This window comes from Carica papaya, chromosome 6 (genome assembly GCF_054855325.1).
Source record: "Carica papaya isolate Zhongbai chromosome 6, ASM5485532v1, whole genome shotgun sequence".
NCBI lineage: Eukaryota > Viridiplantae > Streptophyta > Magnoliopsida > Brassicales > Caricaceae > Carica > Carica papaya.
In genome coordinates, this window is record NC_142314.1 from 5,262,367 (window position 1) to 5,278,115 (window position 15,749).

At 31.6% G+C, this 15,749-nt stretch overlaps 2 protein-coding genes and 1 long non-coding RNA gene across 3 annotated transcripts; 1 reads left to right on the forward strand and 2 right to left on the reverse strand.

Moving 5' to 3' along the window:
- The first annotated feature begins 405 nt into the window (after positions 1–405).
- Positions 406–5,342, forward strand: LOC110807849 (Pectin lyase-like superfamily protein). Its single transcript, XM_022033164.2, has 5 exons — positions 406–1,821; positions 2,856–2,976; positions 3,851–4,025; positions 4,124–4,194; positions 4,272–5,342. The coding sequence occupies exons 1-5, from the start codon at positions 1,378–1,380 to the stop codon at positions 4,907–4,909; spliced, it is 1,449 nt and encodes a 482-aa protein (XP_021888856.2). The 5' UTR covers positions 406–1,377; the 3' UTR covers positions 4,910–5,342.
- Positions 5,343–8,766: 3,424 nt separating this feature from the next.
- LOC148253239 (uncharacterized) lies at positions 8,767–11,065 on the reverse strand. The gene is made up of 2 exons (XR_015812798.1): positions 10,613–11,065; positions 8,767–9,411 (listed from the first exon to the last, which is right to left on the reverse strand). It is a non-coding gene; the product is annotated as an uncharacterized LOC148253239 (long non-coding RNA).
- Positions 11,066–12,943: 1,878 nt separating this feature from the next.
- Positions 12,944–14,806, reverse strand: MYB69 (myb domain protein 69). Its single transcript, XM_022032923.2, has 2 exons — positions 14,286–14,806; positions 12,944–14,116 (listed from the first exon to the last, which is right to left on the reverse strand). Exons 1-2 carry the CDS (start codon positions 14,446–14,448, stop codon positions 13,284–13,286), a joined length of 996 nt encoding a protein of 331 aa, XP_021888615.1. The 5' UTR covers positions 14,449–14,806; the 3' UTR covers positions 12,944–13,283.
- Positions 14,807–15,749: the final 943 nt, after the last annotated feature.

Sequence of the window (15,749 nt, forward strand, 5' to 3'; positions counted from 1 at the left end):
AAATATAAAAATATCTAATTTTTATTTGTACTGTATATGTATAAAATTAAATTTCCTCAACGTCATGGACGGTTGACAAAGTTGCTCACTAGTGCAAAATGTTTGAATCTCCTATATTTTAGTAAACGTGATATCAATTGTATTATATAAATTAACTATAGTTTAGTGCGTATTAATTGCAGAACATTATATTTTAATTTGCCTGTTACACTGCAAACATGCCTTCAAGGATCACGTCGGAATTTCGTCCTCACCAAACTCTTCTGATGGGCGGGAATGTCGTATGTTGCCTTGAGAATCTGACTTTACGGTCATCGGTCCACGCCACGTGTCCACATTTAATACGCTGGTCAAATCTACGGCAACACGCATGGAAACATTTCTCATAACCAAAAAAACAGAAAGACCCGACCAAATATAAAGTACCTCACAAATTTCCCCGTGAATGGCGGCGTCGGTCCACGCGCCACCACGTCTCCAAGACTTCATACTTTTTAACAAAGTTAATCTTCGGTCACGGTAATCTGCTGCGGGCGACCATTCTATAATGTTTATTATATCAACCAATCATTATCTTCCACGTAGTGATCAGCCTGATTGGTGACGTGGCATAGTGGTACGCGTCGTACAATATCTGAGCAATTGACAACACGACACCCATGAAACCAGATCGATCCAATATGCTTCTTCATTGAGATCTCCGAAACCGGACGGATGGGCCCCACAGATCTCCAGACCGATTTTTCGCTAACGTACGCAGTGGGCGGCACATTATCCTCCTCCTGCTTCTTTTCTCCTTCTCCACGCCGTTTCTTCATGAATTTAACTGATCACCTTTTTTGAAATTGTTGAACTTATTATTGTTTTTCAAAAGAATATCTTTTGAATTCCTTTCTCTCATGCATGCCAAATAAGTAATCATGTGTTCCATCAAATCCGGGAAAATAGGAAGATTTGAAATCGGAGAATCAGCTCTCTGCAATTATGTTTATTTTCTTTTCATGCTTCATTGATTTAAATGTTTGTATTTTCATGCATGTAAAGCTTTAAAACAAACTCTGTTTCGTTATACTCGCTAAACCCATGTAAAATCTTTAATCAAAATTTGAACTTTCATTTATTTACAGAGTTTTTTTTTTCTTCCCTAAAGTTTCGAAGTTTGTTGATACATGTAAAAATCAATGAAACAGCGAACGATACAAAAGAAGGAAACCATCTCTTTCTTGCTCACGTCCATCACCACCTTAAACAAACAAGGAAAAAGTCAAAAATCTAATTTTTTGATTCTTTCATCAATTATACATATCTTATAAATAAATCCTTATCCTTCTTCTTTGATTGGGTTTTCTCTCTCGGTGCGTGTTTAAGTAGAAAAGCATGGAATCTGATAAAGCCAATTGGGGTGCAATCATGGGTGCCTTTACCAGAACCTCATGGGCGTTTGTTCTCCTTCTCTTCACCGTCTTGGCCATTTTGTCTCTTCAGATTTCGACGAAATCCGTTCTCCCCATACGAGTATTTTCCGGATCATCAGAAGCCGCCGGCACCTCGTCGCCCGACCCGAGAAGCTGTTCCGGGTTCTTCACGGAGTTGCCACCGAGAAGAGTTGTTATGTCGATAAAGGAGTTCGGCGGAGTCGGCGACGGGGAAACGTCCAATACCGAAACGTTTCGGAAGGCGATGAAGTACATGCAACGTTTCGTGGACAAAGGTGGCGCCCAGCTAAATGTCCCCCGAGGAAGGTGGCTCACCGGAAGCTTCAATCTCACCAGTAATTTCACTCTGTTTCTTGAAGAAGGCGCTGTAATTTTGGGATCCCAGGTAAAAAGTTTTCTTCTTTTTTTGAAGTAAAGTTTCGCTTTTCACATTTTCTTGTTCTCAGTTACTGTAGTTTACTAATATTCTCTTGTTCTTTTCAACTTTTTCTAAAAAAGGAAGAAGGAAATTGATTACTTAGGTAGTTATTTGATGGAGATTCACAGGATAAAAGTTAAAAACATTTTGTCTTAAGATACAAGGAAAACTTTGTTGTTGATTTCGTATTGGTAAATTGCTAATAGTAGCCAGGGTTTAGCAAATAATTCAGATGTCATAACACTTATATTGCGAATATTTTATGGGTCAAATTCGAGATCCTCGGCCCATTCTTGAAAAAGAAACTGTTTCCAAATAGCTTAGTTCCTAAGCAAAAACAATTTTCAGTAAGTGTGATACAAGTTATGGAAAACTCGATGGGAATTTCTTAAGTATACAAAAAGAATTTTTGCAATGTTAATACAGTTGGTTGTTGGGTGTTTTTAGCGAAGTTGAAAGGGGGCTTTACTGGTGGATGATGATGAGGAAAGAGGGTTTCCCTTAAGCCTTAAAATGTGGGTTGATTGAAAAGTTAAAAAGAGAAAAAGTTTAATTCAAAGTGTTAGTTTTGAAATTTTGACATATTCTTAAAGTGGGTATGTTTAAGGAGGTCATGATTCTCATCATCAAGTTTCATTTTTCTCAATCTTTTTCTTCATAAAACACAAGAAAAGTTAGGCATGTGCTAAGGTTCCAGGTGAATAAAAGGACCCACCAACCATCCACCCACTTGACCAACAAGCTTATTTTACCTTTCTCATTAATTTCCTTTACTACCCTTTTCTTATTCTATATTAGATTAGTATGAGATACAATCTAATCTGCTATCCAACTGGGAAAGACTAAAGAAGAATTACTTTAACAGAAATCATTTTTGTCGAAAAATGCATGGGTTAACTTGGGATTTGATTACTTTGATTTATCATGTGTTGCACTCTTCATTTGTTTGCTGATTGATCAGTAAGCGAATCATGTTATGTAATTATGATTTTGACGAATAGGATATAAATGAATGGCCTATCATAGAGCCATTGCCATCATACGGGAGGGGGAGAGAACGGCTAGGAGGAAGACACATTAGTCTTATACACGGAGACAGGCTCACAAATGTTGTCATTACAGGTGCCAAAACCCTTTACTTTTCTTCATATCCCTAAGTTACATGTTTAAAAAAATTTGCTGCTCTTTTGGTGCCTACCTAATCTTTTTTTTTGGCAAAAAATGTTTTCTATTCTTTTTTCTAAGTGGGTTTTTTTTGAGTGGTATGAAGAATAAAATCAATATCTTTCCTTCTTTGGATGATCGAATAGATTATTATATCTTTACTTTTGGCCCTTCATTACTCTAGTGGTTGTCAATATGGCCTTGTGTGCTTTTTCTCTCAGTCTCCATGATAGTGGAAGACAAATTTTCATCCAAGATTCTGGTTGTATGTTAAGATGTCAGATTAGTGCTACTTCTCAGTATTCATTTCCAAGTAAAACAAAGTGCTATAGAACTTTAGTTTGTATTACTTATCTGAAAATGCAGATGCTGTATATTTGGTACTTTAAATCATATTGATTATTAATTTATTATCTATCTATTCATAAAATTACGACAAATTGAGATATAGTTTCTTCATGTCTACTTTATTGATCTTCACATAGTTTTGATTTGGTTGGTAGAAATTAGAAAGTCGGTCATAATGGTACTTCTGTACCCCAAGCCTTTTGCTCGCCTTTGAGTTATGTGCCTTCCCTTGTGCTGGGTTATATGCCTTTGTGTAATTAGCAAAGAACTGAAAAATTAAGTGGTCAAGCTAAAGATTTTTAGTAGTTTCCCTTATATCAACTGGTGCTACCTAGGGACTGATAGCAGTCCTAGGCTGCCAAAACTTTTTAGTTGCTTTGGTGTCTCAGGGGAAGAAGTATTTTCATAAACTGAAGACTGTTTTTGTTCATGTTCTGTTATTTGAGATGCTTAAGGGCACGAATCAGTTTGTTGGGTTTTGCAGGACAGAATGGGACTATTGATGGTCAAGGGAGGATGTGGTGGGAATTATGGTGGAATAGAACATTGGTGCACACAAGAGGTCACCTCCTTGAACTGAAGAACTCTCGTAATCTACTCATCTCAAACCTTACTTTCCGAAATTCCCCCTTTTGGACCATCCATCCCGTCTACTGCAGGTTTGACATTTTGTAGCTTTTCCCTCAGCTCTATTTTTTTCCTGAAAAAACATTTTTCCCCGTTAACCATCATTTTGATATCTCTCCATTTGTTTCAGTAACGTTGTTATCAGAGGAATGACAATCTTGGCTCCCCTCAATGCCCCTAATACTGATGGTATAGACCCAGGTATTTTCTTTTCTATTCCTTGAGTTCTTTCGCTTCTAGGTTCCCTTCCCTTCTCATATCATTTCACGTCTGCATAGACTCAAGCACGAACGTATGCATTGAAGACTGTTACATCGAGAGTGGGGATGATCTTGTGGCAGTGAAGAGTGGGTGGGACCAGTATGGTGTTGCCTTTGCACGCCCAAGTTCAAACATCATCGTGCGCAGAATTTCTGGCACTACTCCAACATGTTCTGGGGTTGGAATTGGAAGTGAGATGTCCGGAGGGATTTTTAATGTAACCATGGAGGACTTGCGTGTTTGGAATTCGGCAGCTGGGGTACGTATAAAAACTGACAAAGGTAGAGGGGGATATATAGCAAATATCACTATGAGTAACATAACAATGGAGAGGGTGAAGATTCCTATCAGGATTAGCAAAGGTTCAAATGATCATCCTGATGGCAATTGGGATCCTAAAGCCATCCCCAAAGTAAAGGGTATTTTTATTAGCAATGTTGTCAGCTTAAATTCAACCAGAGCTCCATTGTTGGAGGGTGTTGAGGAAGCCTTATTTGAAGACATATGCTTAAAGAATATTACTTTACTTGGCCTCCCAACGGCCAGGACATGGCATTGTGAGTTTGTTTCGGGTTCCAGCAGTAGTGTGTTTCCAATGCCATGTCCTGAGTTGCAAAATAATATCTCTTTATCCTCCCGGTGTTCATTCTCTTGAGCTTCTCTTTTCAGTTCCAGGATGGTTTTTGGGAAGTTTCTACTTCTGATGATAAGCTTTGTGTTATCATCTCTGGAATTTGAGAAATGTGGTTTTACCCAATTTTGATGATCTTTCCAGAAAATTGGTTTCTATTGAATTTTTGTTTTTCGTTTTTGCCAACTTGATCATAGACATTGTTGAGTAAGTCCAACAAGCTGTAAATGGATACTGTGAAAATTAGAAGATGTAAAGAGAAGTCAATTGAAATTCTTTCGAAAGAAAATCTCACTTCATAATTGAAAGATTAGTATTATTTGCCTCCGCCGCAACTGCTATCGATACCTTCGACGTTATTGCACATTAGTTGCTGGTGTCGTATGCTTGTAGTTGAATATCATTATTTTTATATTATTATTATTATCGTTATAACTATTATAGTTGTTATTATCATTACTATTATTTTTATTATTTAATTATTAATAATTCACTATTATAATTGTCATTGTTATTATTGTTATTGTTACTATCATCTTTATTATTATTTTTATTTTATTACCGCTATATATATTTCAATTATTATTATACTACTATCATGGTAAAATAATGTCACTGTTATTATACTATTTTGTTTGTTACCGTCACTGTCGACCATTATAACTGCCACTTCTATTGCAAGTTATGGTCTTTATTTTCGTAGTTATTGTGATCGATTTTGTTATTAGTGTCAGTACTATTATACTTGTGCACCACTTTGTTATTACTACTAAAACTATATTACTATATTACAACTAGTATTATCGTTATTTTTTTTTTTTAATTATTATTATTATTATTTTTATTATTGTTATTATCATTGTTTTATTGTAATTTCTATAATTAATATTAATGTCATTGTCATAATTGTAATATGTCCTTAAACATTGTTGTTGGTGGTGTTAGTCATAGTATTAGTTTAATTATAATTATTATTAAAATCATCAATAATTAATATAAATAAAAAATAAAAAATATATATAATTTTTATATTATACAAGTTATTTTTTTTATTCCTTTTAAATGCGTAATTTTTACTAATTATATGAATAAGTTATTTTTTTTAAAAAAAAAACATAATATCTACTAAACTAAACTGTATTTATAAATATTTTAAGTTTGTGATTTTATAATTTAAAATCTTTAAATAATTAAATAAGTAAAAGTAAATTGTTTAATTAGTAACTGGATCTATGTTATATGTCAAATCTTTTTATTAATTTACGGAATTTTTATTATACAATTAAAAAATAAATAATATATTATAAAATTATTGAGCAATATACAATAAAATAAAATACATATATTAATATCTAAAGTTTAAAAACTCGTAACTAAATTATTAAATAATGACATCGTATTAAATTTTTATGTGAATAACTTAAAATTTTATTCGTACATCTCGATTAAATATGAATTTAAACTCTATCCAACAAATTAACCTAAACTTATTCGCAACATAACTATAATAAAGTTAGATTATAATAATTTAATACTAAAGTTAGATTTAGGAAATGAATTTTTTACAATAAAGTGATAAATGATATACTATATGGTTTATGAGAAATGAACTTCTTTTATTTAATTCTAAAACAAGAGTTTAATTTACAAACAGAGATGAATTGAATGCATTATCTTGTGGCCGTCACTGCCAGTATTTACAATTTCTAAACATCATTATCTGTTACTCTTAGGTTTAATATCTTATATATATATATATTATACATCTTTTCAACAGGTTATACATGTGTATAAATATGTATAGATGGATCTATGTGTGTGTTTATGATCAGTTCTTAATTAGTTAGCTTAGAGGGAGTCATATCTTCTCATCTGCTGGTATTTTCTAAGATATATATATTAATATTCTGTATGTCTTTACATTATACATACATATATATGTGCTTAGATGGAAAGAAATAAAAAAAAATGAAAGAAAACATTTATATATTATATAACAATACGACATTAAATGTATTGAAGATTCTGTAATTAACCTCCTAGAATATGAGACTGATAGAACATCCAAAACAAACCCCAAACTTTCAGCATTTCTATGTCTGAATCTTCTTCGCATCGTCACTAACAATATAACTTGAAGGCTCCATTGAAAACACAACAGCCCATTATAGCCTATGCATATAATTCCAAGAAATAGGTTTCTTTTTCCTTCTTCTTTTTCTAGGGAGAAGTTGCAGAAGACTCTCTTGGTTTCTCCCCCTTTTTGTTCGATTGATTCCCAGAAAGACTTTTTCTGTTTGCTTCCTTTTGTTCTGATATTACCCATGTACATATCTATATATATGTATTTATATTTATGTAGGTATGAAAAATTCTATTAGCAGTCACTCTTCCGGAATGACGACGACAAAGGGTTGCCAAAGAAAGAGAGAAAAATTCTCTTGTTATGGTAAGAGAAGTTGCCATTTTAATCTTCCTTCTTCTGTTCAGAACTATTTCAGTAATTTCAGACCTTTTGATCTCCCATCCAAACGTAATATTCACTTATTTAATTCAAACAAAAACAAGTTTATCAGCCCTAGTTTTCTATATTCATCACCCGCCACAACTTCCAATGATTCTCCTACTTTTAATTGGAGTCACAGTGGATTAACAGTCACCTGTAGTGCTCATCATAATAATTCACTCATCAGTTTTGATCTTCTTCGTGGGTCTACCACAAATCCTTCTCCTTCATCATCTCATCCTCATTATCATCTTCACCGTCCGAAAGTAGTAAATGGGTCAGATCAAATCTTGCCTTTACATGCTTTCTCTCTCTAATCCAGTTCAGTTTAAACACGAGCTCTAATACCCTTCAAACATGTATAATCACAATAAAATAAAATTAGAAAGAAAAGAACACAAAAATTTTAACAGTGTAATTACATCTACGGACAAGACCGATGAAAAGATATTACACCATATAATCTAATAAAACATCACCAATAAGTTAACAATCCTATTTATAAAGAGATTTAAAATAAATTATTTTTAAAATATAAATAAATATCACTAAAATTCAAAACTATACTTTTCTGCACCTCCCCCGTAGCCTATTTATATTACATATAAATATATATATGTACATATATGTATATATATATATATTTAGGCATGATACCAGGATCTATGTGCGTTCCATTTATATATATATATATATATTTATATTATAAGAAGCCGAGTTAGCTAGCTACGAGTTAAATGAATTAGGGCAGTCTTATTAATTTTATATTAAATTAATTAATTAAACAATAATAAAAAATTACTATTTGATAATAATAACAATAATAAAAATTGAATTACGTACTGATTTTTTATTCAACTATTATAAGATATTATATATATATATATATACATATTTTGAATTACTACAATACTTACAATGCTAATTGAAGTGATAACTATGCACATAAAAATAGAGAATCAGATGATCAGAAAATGTTTCTCCACAATTTTTTTAATACATTTTATCTTTTTTATAGAATAAAATAAATGCAAATGCAGAGACTAATTAATTGGAGAAATTTAAAGCATAATAAATGTTCCATTTAAATTACTTCTTTAAATTTGAAAAGATTATTATGATACAAAGAGAATATAAGAAATATAAAACTTGATTGTGATTAATTTTGAAAATATTTAAAATTTGATAATTCCCAAGATGTAATTGAAGAAAAGGGCATTTAGGTTTTTGAACAAATAACTAAAAGAAAATCTCTCAATTTTGAAATATATATATATATATATATATATATATATAGACATTAAATCCCTCAATCCTTAAAAAAAAAAAAAAAAAAAATCCAAAGGCTTCTTACAATTACAAGAAGCAATACGTGTGTAAAAGAGAGAATATATATATATGGATGATCTGAAAGAATGTAAATATATGTAGACACATATATCAACTAAAACCCATTTCAACATTCATCTTCTCCTGTGCTGTTCTTTAAAAATTAAGTAAAAACCTCAGTTCTTTACGGGTTATGTTCCTTCTTCATCATCACCATTGATTTTGTTTTGGAATTGAAATGGCTTCTTCTCAATCTCCTTCTTACCAGGCCATGGAGGAATTTTTTTTTTTTTATGTGAAATCATTTGAGGCAGTTGGCGATGGTGTCACCGACGACACCCTGGCTTTTTAGCAATGCTGGGAAAAGATCTTGCCCAACCCAAACAGCCACACTCTTGGTTCCTCAAGAAAATACATTCAAGGGGAGCTTATATTTCAGCTCTGCTGTGTGTTTTTCTTCCTCTACAAATTAAGATAATGTTCCAACATGGAGTGCATATATATATATATATATATATATTTACATATACGTTAAGTATAAATTTTTACTAAAAAGTCAAAATTATTTTAGACTGATGAGGAAGACGGTGGTTGGGTGTAAGAAAGGTTCTTTATTACATGCTGCTTCACACTTTCCATTCTTCTTGTAGTAATCAATTCTTCATTGTAGGCTATCCAGCAATTCCTATTCCTGAGTACATACATACATATATATATATATATATGTATATGTATATAAAATACGCAACACCCAGGTATTACGAGTAAAAAAAATTATATATACAACCCATTATTTAGATCATTTATTGCAAAGCATATATGCATGCTTCAACTAATTCATATATCTTACTTAAAATAGAAGTGTTTAATGTTTGGAAGATAATGCTTAGTGAAGATTATATTAGTTTTTACCCACCATTAGCAAAATATTTCTCTATATATGTACATATACCCCAACAGAGTGCCTCTCGGCCAAACCTGGCCACACACTCGCACATTCTATGGTTTCCGACTATGCTGTTCCCTCTCCCATTCATGCTTTTACCAGCAGCCGTTCAAGTGCAGAATCTGCTCCTTGTTTCATTTTCCTAATTTCACTACCTCTCTCGGGTTGTAAACAACTCCCTTCTCAATCTTACCAACTCATTTCCCTGCTCCTGTCACACCTTTTTCCCTTTGTTCCATCTCTTGTCATTCTCTCTCATTTTCCCTGCACTCACACCAAACTTACTTTTGTTCTTATTCTTCTGTTCCCTTCTCACATTTTTACTTCCAATTCACATACTGTTGTACCGTTGGTATAGCTACAACTCAAAACTTCTACACCGTTCCTCCCCACGACGACATTATCATATTCTACATCAGCTCACCATCTCCTCCGGTATATTCTCCCCTAGCCTCAAAATTTGAGTTTTATATAACAAGTATCTCACTCCCATCTCGCATATCTGCATTTCTTGAAATCTTGTACTCCTAACATCCACTCAATAGAGTGTTCAACCAATCAGGTATTATCTCCTGAAAATCCTTCCACAGTTCTATCCTAAATTCAACTAGTCCCTTTTTCCCTACACTCGGTTTCGCGGATCTGTTTAGCTCACTTAGGAGAGCAACATATTTCTTCTTACTGAAACCCCATTAGCCCTTTAATTCATATCGGTTTACCCTTCTGCAACAATACCCGATCACCTAAGATCTATCGTGTCTCTCAATGATTTTACAACACCCATTCTCTTAATTCCATCATTCCGTCTTAAAAGAACTTCAATATTCAAAGAATGTTCACATACATTATTCTATCATAGAATTAAAATTTAATCATAATTTTCATAATGCATGAATTTAAACGCACACATTTCATATTCGGGTTTCAAAGATCAAATTGATCTTACCTTCCGTTGGACGATTCGGTTATACTTTCTGCCTAGCCTTCACAGAAATCACCCCGCCCCTGTTTCTTCTTCTGTCAGCCTCGCTTCTCGGCTCTGCTTCCCTCCCTCCTTCTCTTCCTCTCTGCCACTCTCTCCGTGTTTCCTCCTTCCTCTCTCTTTTTCTTTTTTTCTTTTTTTTTTTGAAAACAGTGCTCTTTATACGGAAGATGAAATTAAATTGTGGCCGTCCATTGTAAGATGAGAGTGGACCGTTTCAAAACGTACTCTCAATTCTCGCCCATGCGATTTGCCACGCAGTTCACACGTGGCGTTTCAGACCCCACGTGTCCTTAGTTTTTTGGCTATTCGGGACACGTCAGTCACTGAGGTGTCAAGAGACTTTTTAAAATGAGAGATATCTTTTCAGTTTAATACTTTGTAATTTACGGATTTTCCCTAATTCCTCAAATTGTTTTCACCGTAGTCCCTAGGAATTATTTTTCTTAATTTATATGATTTCCAAATATATCAAACTTTTTTGTACATATATTTGTTAAATTACTTATTTATTTATTTTTAAATTAATATTTGTATAAATAATTTTATTAATTGTATAAAATACAATTAGTGTTCAATTATTGTTACAATATATATATATATATATATATATAAATTAATTTGAAATAACAAAAAGTTCCAAGGGGGCTATAGCCAGTAAAATTCAAGGCTTTAATAAAAGTCGGTCCAAAGTAGAAGCTGAGGACTTTGGAAAATTAATTTTCTTCATCAAATTCAATGTTGACCCAATTGATGAAAATATTCATTTATTTTATTTTATTTATTTTTAATTAAAAGGAAAAGCCAGTTGGTCATCACAAATTTCTTTCTATAAACAGTAAAATGGTTAATCTAAATTTATCAATTTCAGAAATATACGCATACATACATATATATATATATATATTACTACCACCATGAGACTTTAATATATTACTTCATTTCCCTTTCATTCTAAATATACGCATATATAACCATATGTATACAATAATAAATATATATAAGTTTAAATAATGTTAGATGCATACATAAATATAAGTTGAATACGTAGGGTATTATTTTAAATTATAATAATTATATAAAGATTATAAAATTTATGCATCAATTAAAGTATACTAACAAACCTCATGAATCAATTAATTAGTTCTTGTAAGTAATAATCAATTATTATATTTATATAGTTAGTTAGGAAGCTCACTTTAAATTAACGAATTTAAATATAATTGGACCTTGTATTATATGAATTGAACCACCTATATCTATTACCTTTTCTTTTACGTTTGAAATAAATTGTGATTTAATTTTAATATAAAAAAAAAGATTTGTCAAATATTTTAATTATTAAAAATTTAAGTTAATAAAACTAAATCTAAACTATTTATATCATAATATATTTCACTAAACATTGTCTGGAATTAATTTTTAATACCATGTTAAATGTTGTTTTTGATTGATTTATGATCAAATATCATAATATAATTCTAATAATAATAATATATATATATATATATATATATATATATACACACACACACATTTACTCAAGAGTCAAATATATATATATATATATATGTTAAATTTACAATACTGATCGAAGTTGCTAACTCCAATCAAAAGTTATATTTTGTTAATTCATACCTATAAATTATTAACTGATTGACTAACCCATATTATTCATTTGAAGGTATTTTCTGTAGCGTGTATATATATATATATATATTTATTTATTTACATATCAAGATTCTGTTACTCTTAGGTTTAGTATCTTATATATACATTATATATCTTTTCAACAGGTTATACATGTGTTTATATATGTATAGATGGATCTGTGTGTGTGTTTATGATCAGTTATTAATTAGTTAGCTAGAGGAAGTCATATGTACTCATCTGCAGGTATTTCCTACAATATATATATATATATGTATATATTAATATTCTGTATGCAACTGCACACACACAAAATACATACACATATACATATATATATATATGTGTTTATGTTATCTGCAGTAGTACACTAGCTAGAAATTAATTAACCTCCCACACAGAGCATCTGTACAATAAAACCACCTTCCCAGAAATATATAGACACATATACAGATTCATTCATATAATTATCCATATATGTATTATATAGTAGAAAGTTGAAACTGTAATGATAACTCAAGTAATTGCCATATATCTATATATATATATATTATATAGACGGAAAGAACTCAAAGAAACGAAAGAAAACATTTATATATTACATAACAATACAACATTATATATCTATATATAACTTTGAAACTTCTGTAATTGACATCCTAAAATCTGACATTGATAGAACATCAAAACAAACCCAAACTTTCAGCATTTCTGTGTCTGAATCTTCTTCACATGGTCAATAACAATATAACTTGAAGCTCCATTGAAAAATACAAGAGCCCATTATCTACATATATAATTACTTAATAATGAAACTAATAGTTGCTATGGCCTATACATATAATTCCAAGACAATAACTTCATATATATATATATATATAGGTGGGAATATGATTAATTATAAATATATATATGTATAAAAGAAAGATATCAGTATATCCAAGATCCGTAAAATATATTATAAAAACTAACTTCATTCGGGGAATCAAGAGATTCCAACACCAAGAAAGTCTATGAAATCAACATCTTTGTTCACCTTGTTCGATTCATCGTCTTCCCGGCAATCATCTTGTTCACCAACTGTCTGCAAATGCTGTTTCCTCCTCCAAATTTCTTCACTTTCAACACGATTACTAAAAAAACGATGATGATGATGAGGAGGAGCAACAGCAGGCTTTGTTGCAAACAAACTTGGGTAGTTACTGAAAGGTAAGATTCGATCTGACCCATGTACTAATTTCTGATGATGATGATAATGATGATGATGAGACGATGATGAAGGAGTTGTCATGGACCCACGAAGAACATCAAAACCGATGAGTGAATTATTATGATGAGCACTACAGGTGACTGTTGATCCACTATGAGTCCAATTAGAAGTAGGAGAATCGTTAGAAGTTGTGGCGGGTGATGAATATAGAAAATTAGAGCTGATAAAGTTGTTTTTGTTGGAATTAAATAAGTGAATATCATGTTTGGATTGGGGATCAAAAGGTCTGAAATTACTTAAATAGGTTTGAACAGAAGAATTAGGAGTAGCAGTAATGGTGGTGGTGGTGTTGGAAGAAGGAGGATTAAAATGGCAACTTCTCTTTCCATAACAAGAGAATTTTTCTCTCTTTCTTCTCGCCATAACAACATGGTAATGATTCTTCACAGCATTATCAGTTCTTCCAGGAAAAAGCCTTGCAATGGAAGCCCATCTGTTGCCTTGAATCCGGTGAGCTTTCAGAAGGGTTTCTTCTTCTTTCTCTGTAAATGGCCTTTTGTTGATGTTCGGATCAAGTTGGTTATACCATCTTAATCTGCAACTTTTCCCTACAAAAAAAAAAAAAAAAAGAAAAAACAACCCAGACCCATTTCTTAGAAGTAGAGCAATATATATATATAAGTATCAATATGTATATGTATGTGATGATGATCAAGAGAGAATTTAAGTAAAAAAAAAAAAAAAGAGAGAGAAAGAGAAAGAGAATTGATAGGGTACCTGATCTTCCTTGAAGATGCTGAGCAATGAAATTCCAATTCTTGGGACCAAAGTCTTTGACGAGTTGCCGGAGACGATCATCTTCCGCCGGCCGCCAGTGGCCTCTTTGACAACTCTTTGTCGTCATCATCCCGGCAGAGTCACTGCTCATAGAATTTTCCATACCTATATATGCATACAGATATGTATGTAGATAATATCAGAAGAAAAGGAAGGAAGCAGAAAAGGGTTTCTGGGAATTAATCAAACAAAAAGGAAGAGAAAGCATAACAAGAAGATATATAGCCAAAGAGAGAAAAAGAAAAAGAAAAGTGGGTTTGGTTTTCTAGGGTTATAGCTCACAAGTCACTTTTGTTCTATTTACAAGACAGGATCTGCTATATATATAAACACATACATGAACAACCACTCGCACCTTCAGTGTATACTTATTGACCAAATATATATTACATTATAATATATATATATATATATACACACACACACACATATATGTGTATGTTTAATTTGATAGAAAAGTATCTCCCATCGCCATAATAACTTCCTAAGTAACAACTCTTTTCATATTCTCTCTCTCTCTCCAGGCTAAGTTATGTATATATAAAATTTATATTCTCCATCAAGGGGCCAGAATAATTATATAATTATACATATATATGCGCAAGTTAATTTGGTGGCAATTAATGGGTAAGCTTTTTCTATATCTGAAATGGGTACATATACATACGTATACATCTAAAACCAACTTGCATTCTTTATGATTAAACCTAGCGAATTTTTACAAGTTTTTTGTTGCATGCAGTTTAATGGAGTGGTAAATATGGAAATATATATACATTTTCGGAAGAGGGTAGTTTTTGAAATTATTACTGTCAAAGTTGTGGTGAATAATATCTTCATTTTTGGAAGAGGGTAGTTTTTCAAAATTATTCATGTCAAAATGTATGTCATTCTACTTTTTATGTATGTGGGGTAAAATTTTCAATTTTTACCCATATCTGTACGTATACGTATATGTATATGTGTATGTATATATGTATATTGTTAATTTATGTCATATAGATTTTGCTATATGTATGAATTTATTGGCTTGACATCATGTTCATGATGATTATAACAAAAAAAAAAATTAATTAAACTGTTACTTTCTATGAATTTCACTACTCTCCATATCATGCATCTGCTTAGATGAAGACAACACAACAAGACTGCTGCATCAAACTCTAGCCACCTATACCAAAATCATTTAGGTGCAATTGATGTGCTTCGTTTTATTCCAAACGCACATACATACATACATACATACATATATACATATATATATATAGTGTGTGTGGGGTGTATATATATATATATATATATATGTACATAGCTGCTTAAAAAGTAAGGACAAAGGAACCTTTCTTATCTTCTTCATATTTATATATATATATATATATATCTGCTATACGGTATATATGTATA

Coding starts and splice junctions, on each gene's coding strand:
- MYB69 (XM_022032923.2), bottom strand. CDS start 14,448: ATGGAAAATTCTATGAGCAGTGACTCTGCCGGGATGATGACGACAAAG. Junction 14,117..14,285: donor GCATCTTCAAGGAAGATCAG/GTACCCTATCAA, acceptor TTTTTTTTGTAG/GGAAAAGTTGCAGATTAAGA.
- LOC110807849 (XM_022033164.2), top strand. CDS start 1,378: ATGGAATCTGATAAAGCCAATTGGGGTGCAATCATGGGTGCCTTTACC. Junction 1,822..2,855: donor CTGTAATTTTGGGATCCCAG/GTAAAAAGTTTT, acceptor TTTGACGAATAG/GATATAAATGAATGGCCTAT. Junction 2,977..3,850: donor CACAAATGTTGTCATTACAG/GTGCCAAAACCC, acceptor TGGGTTTTGCAG/GACAGAATGGGACTATTGAT.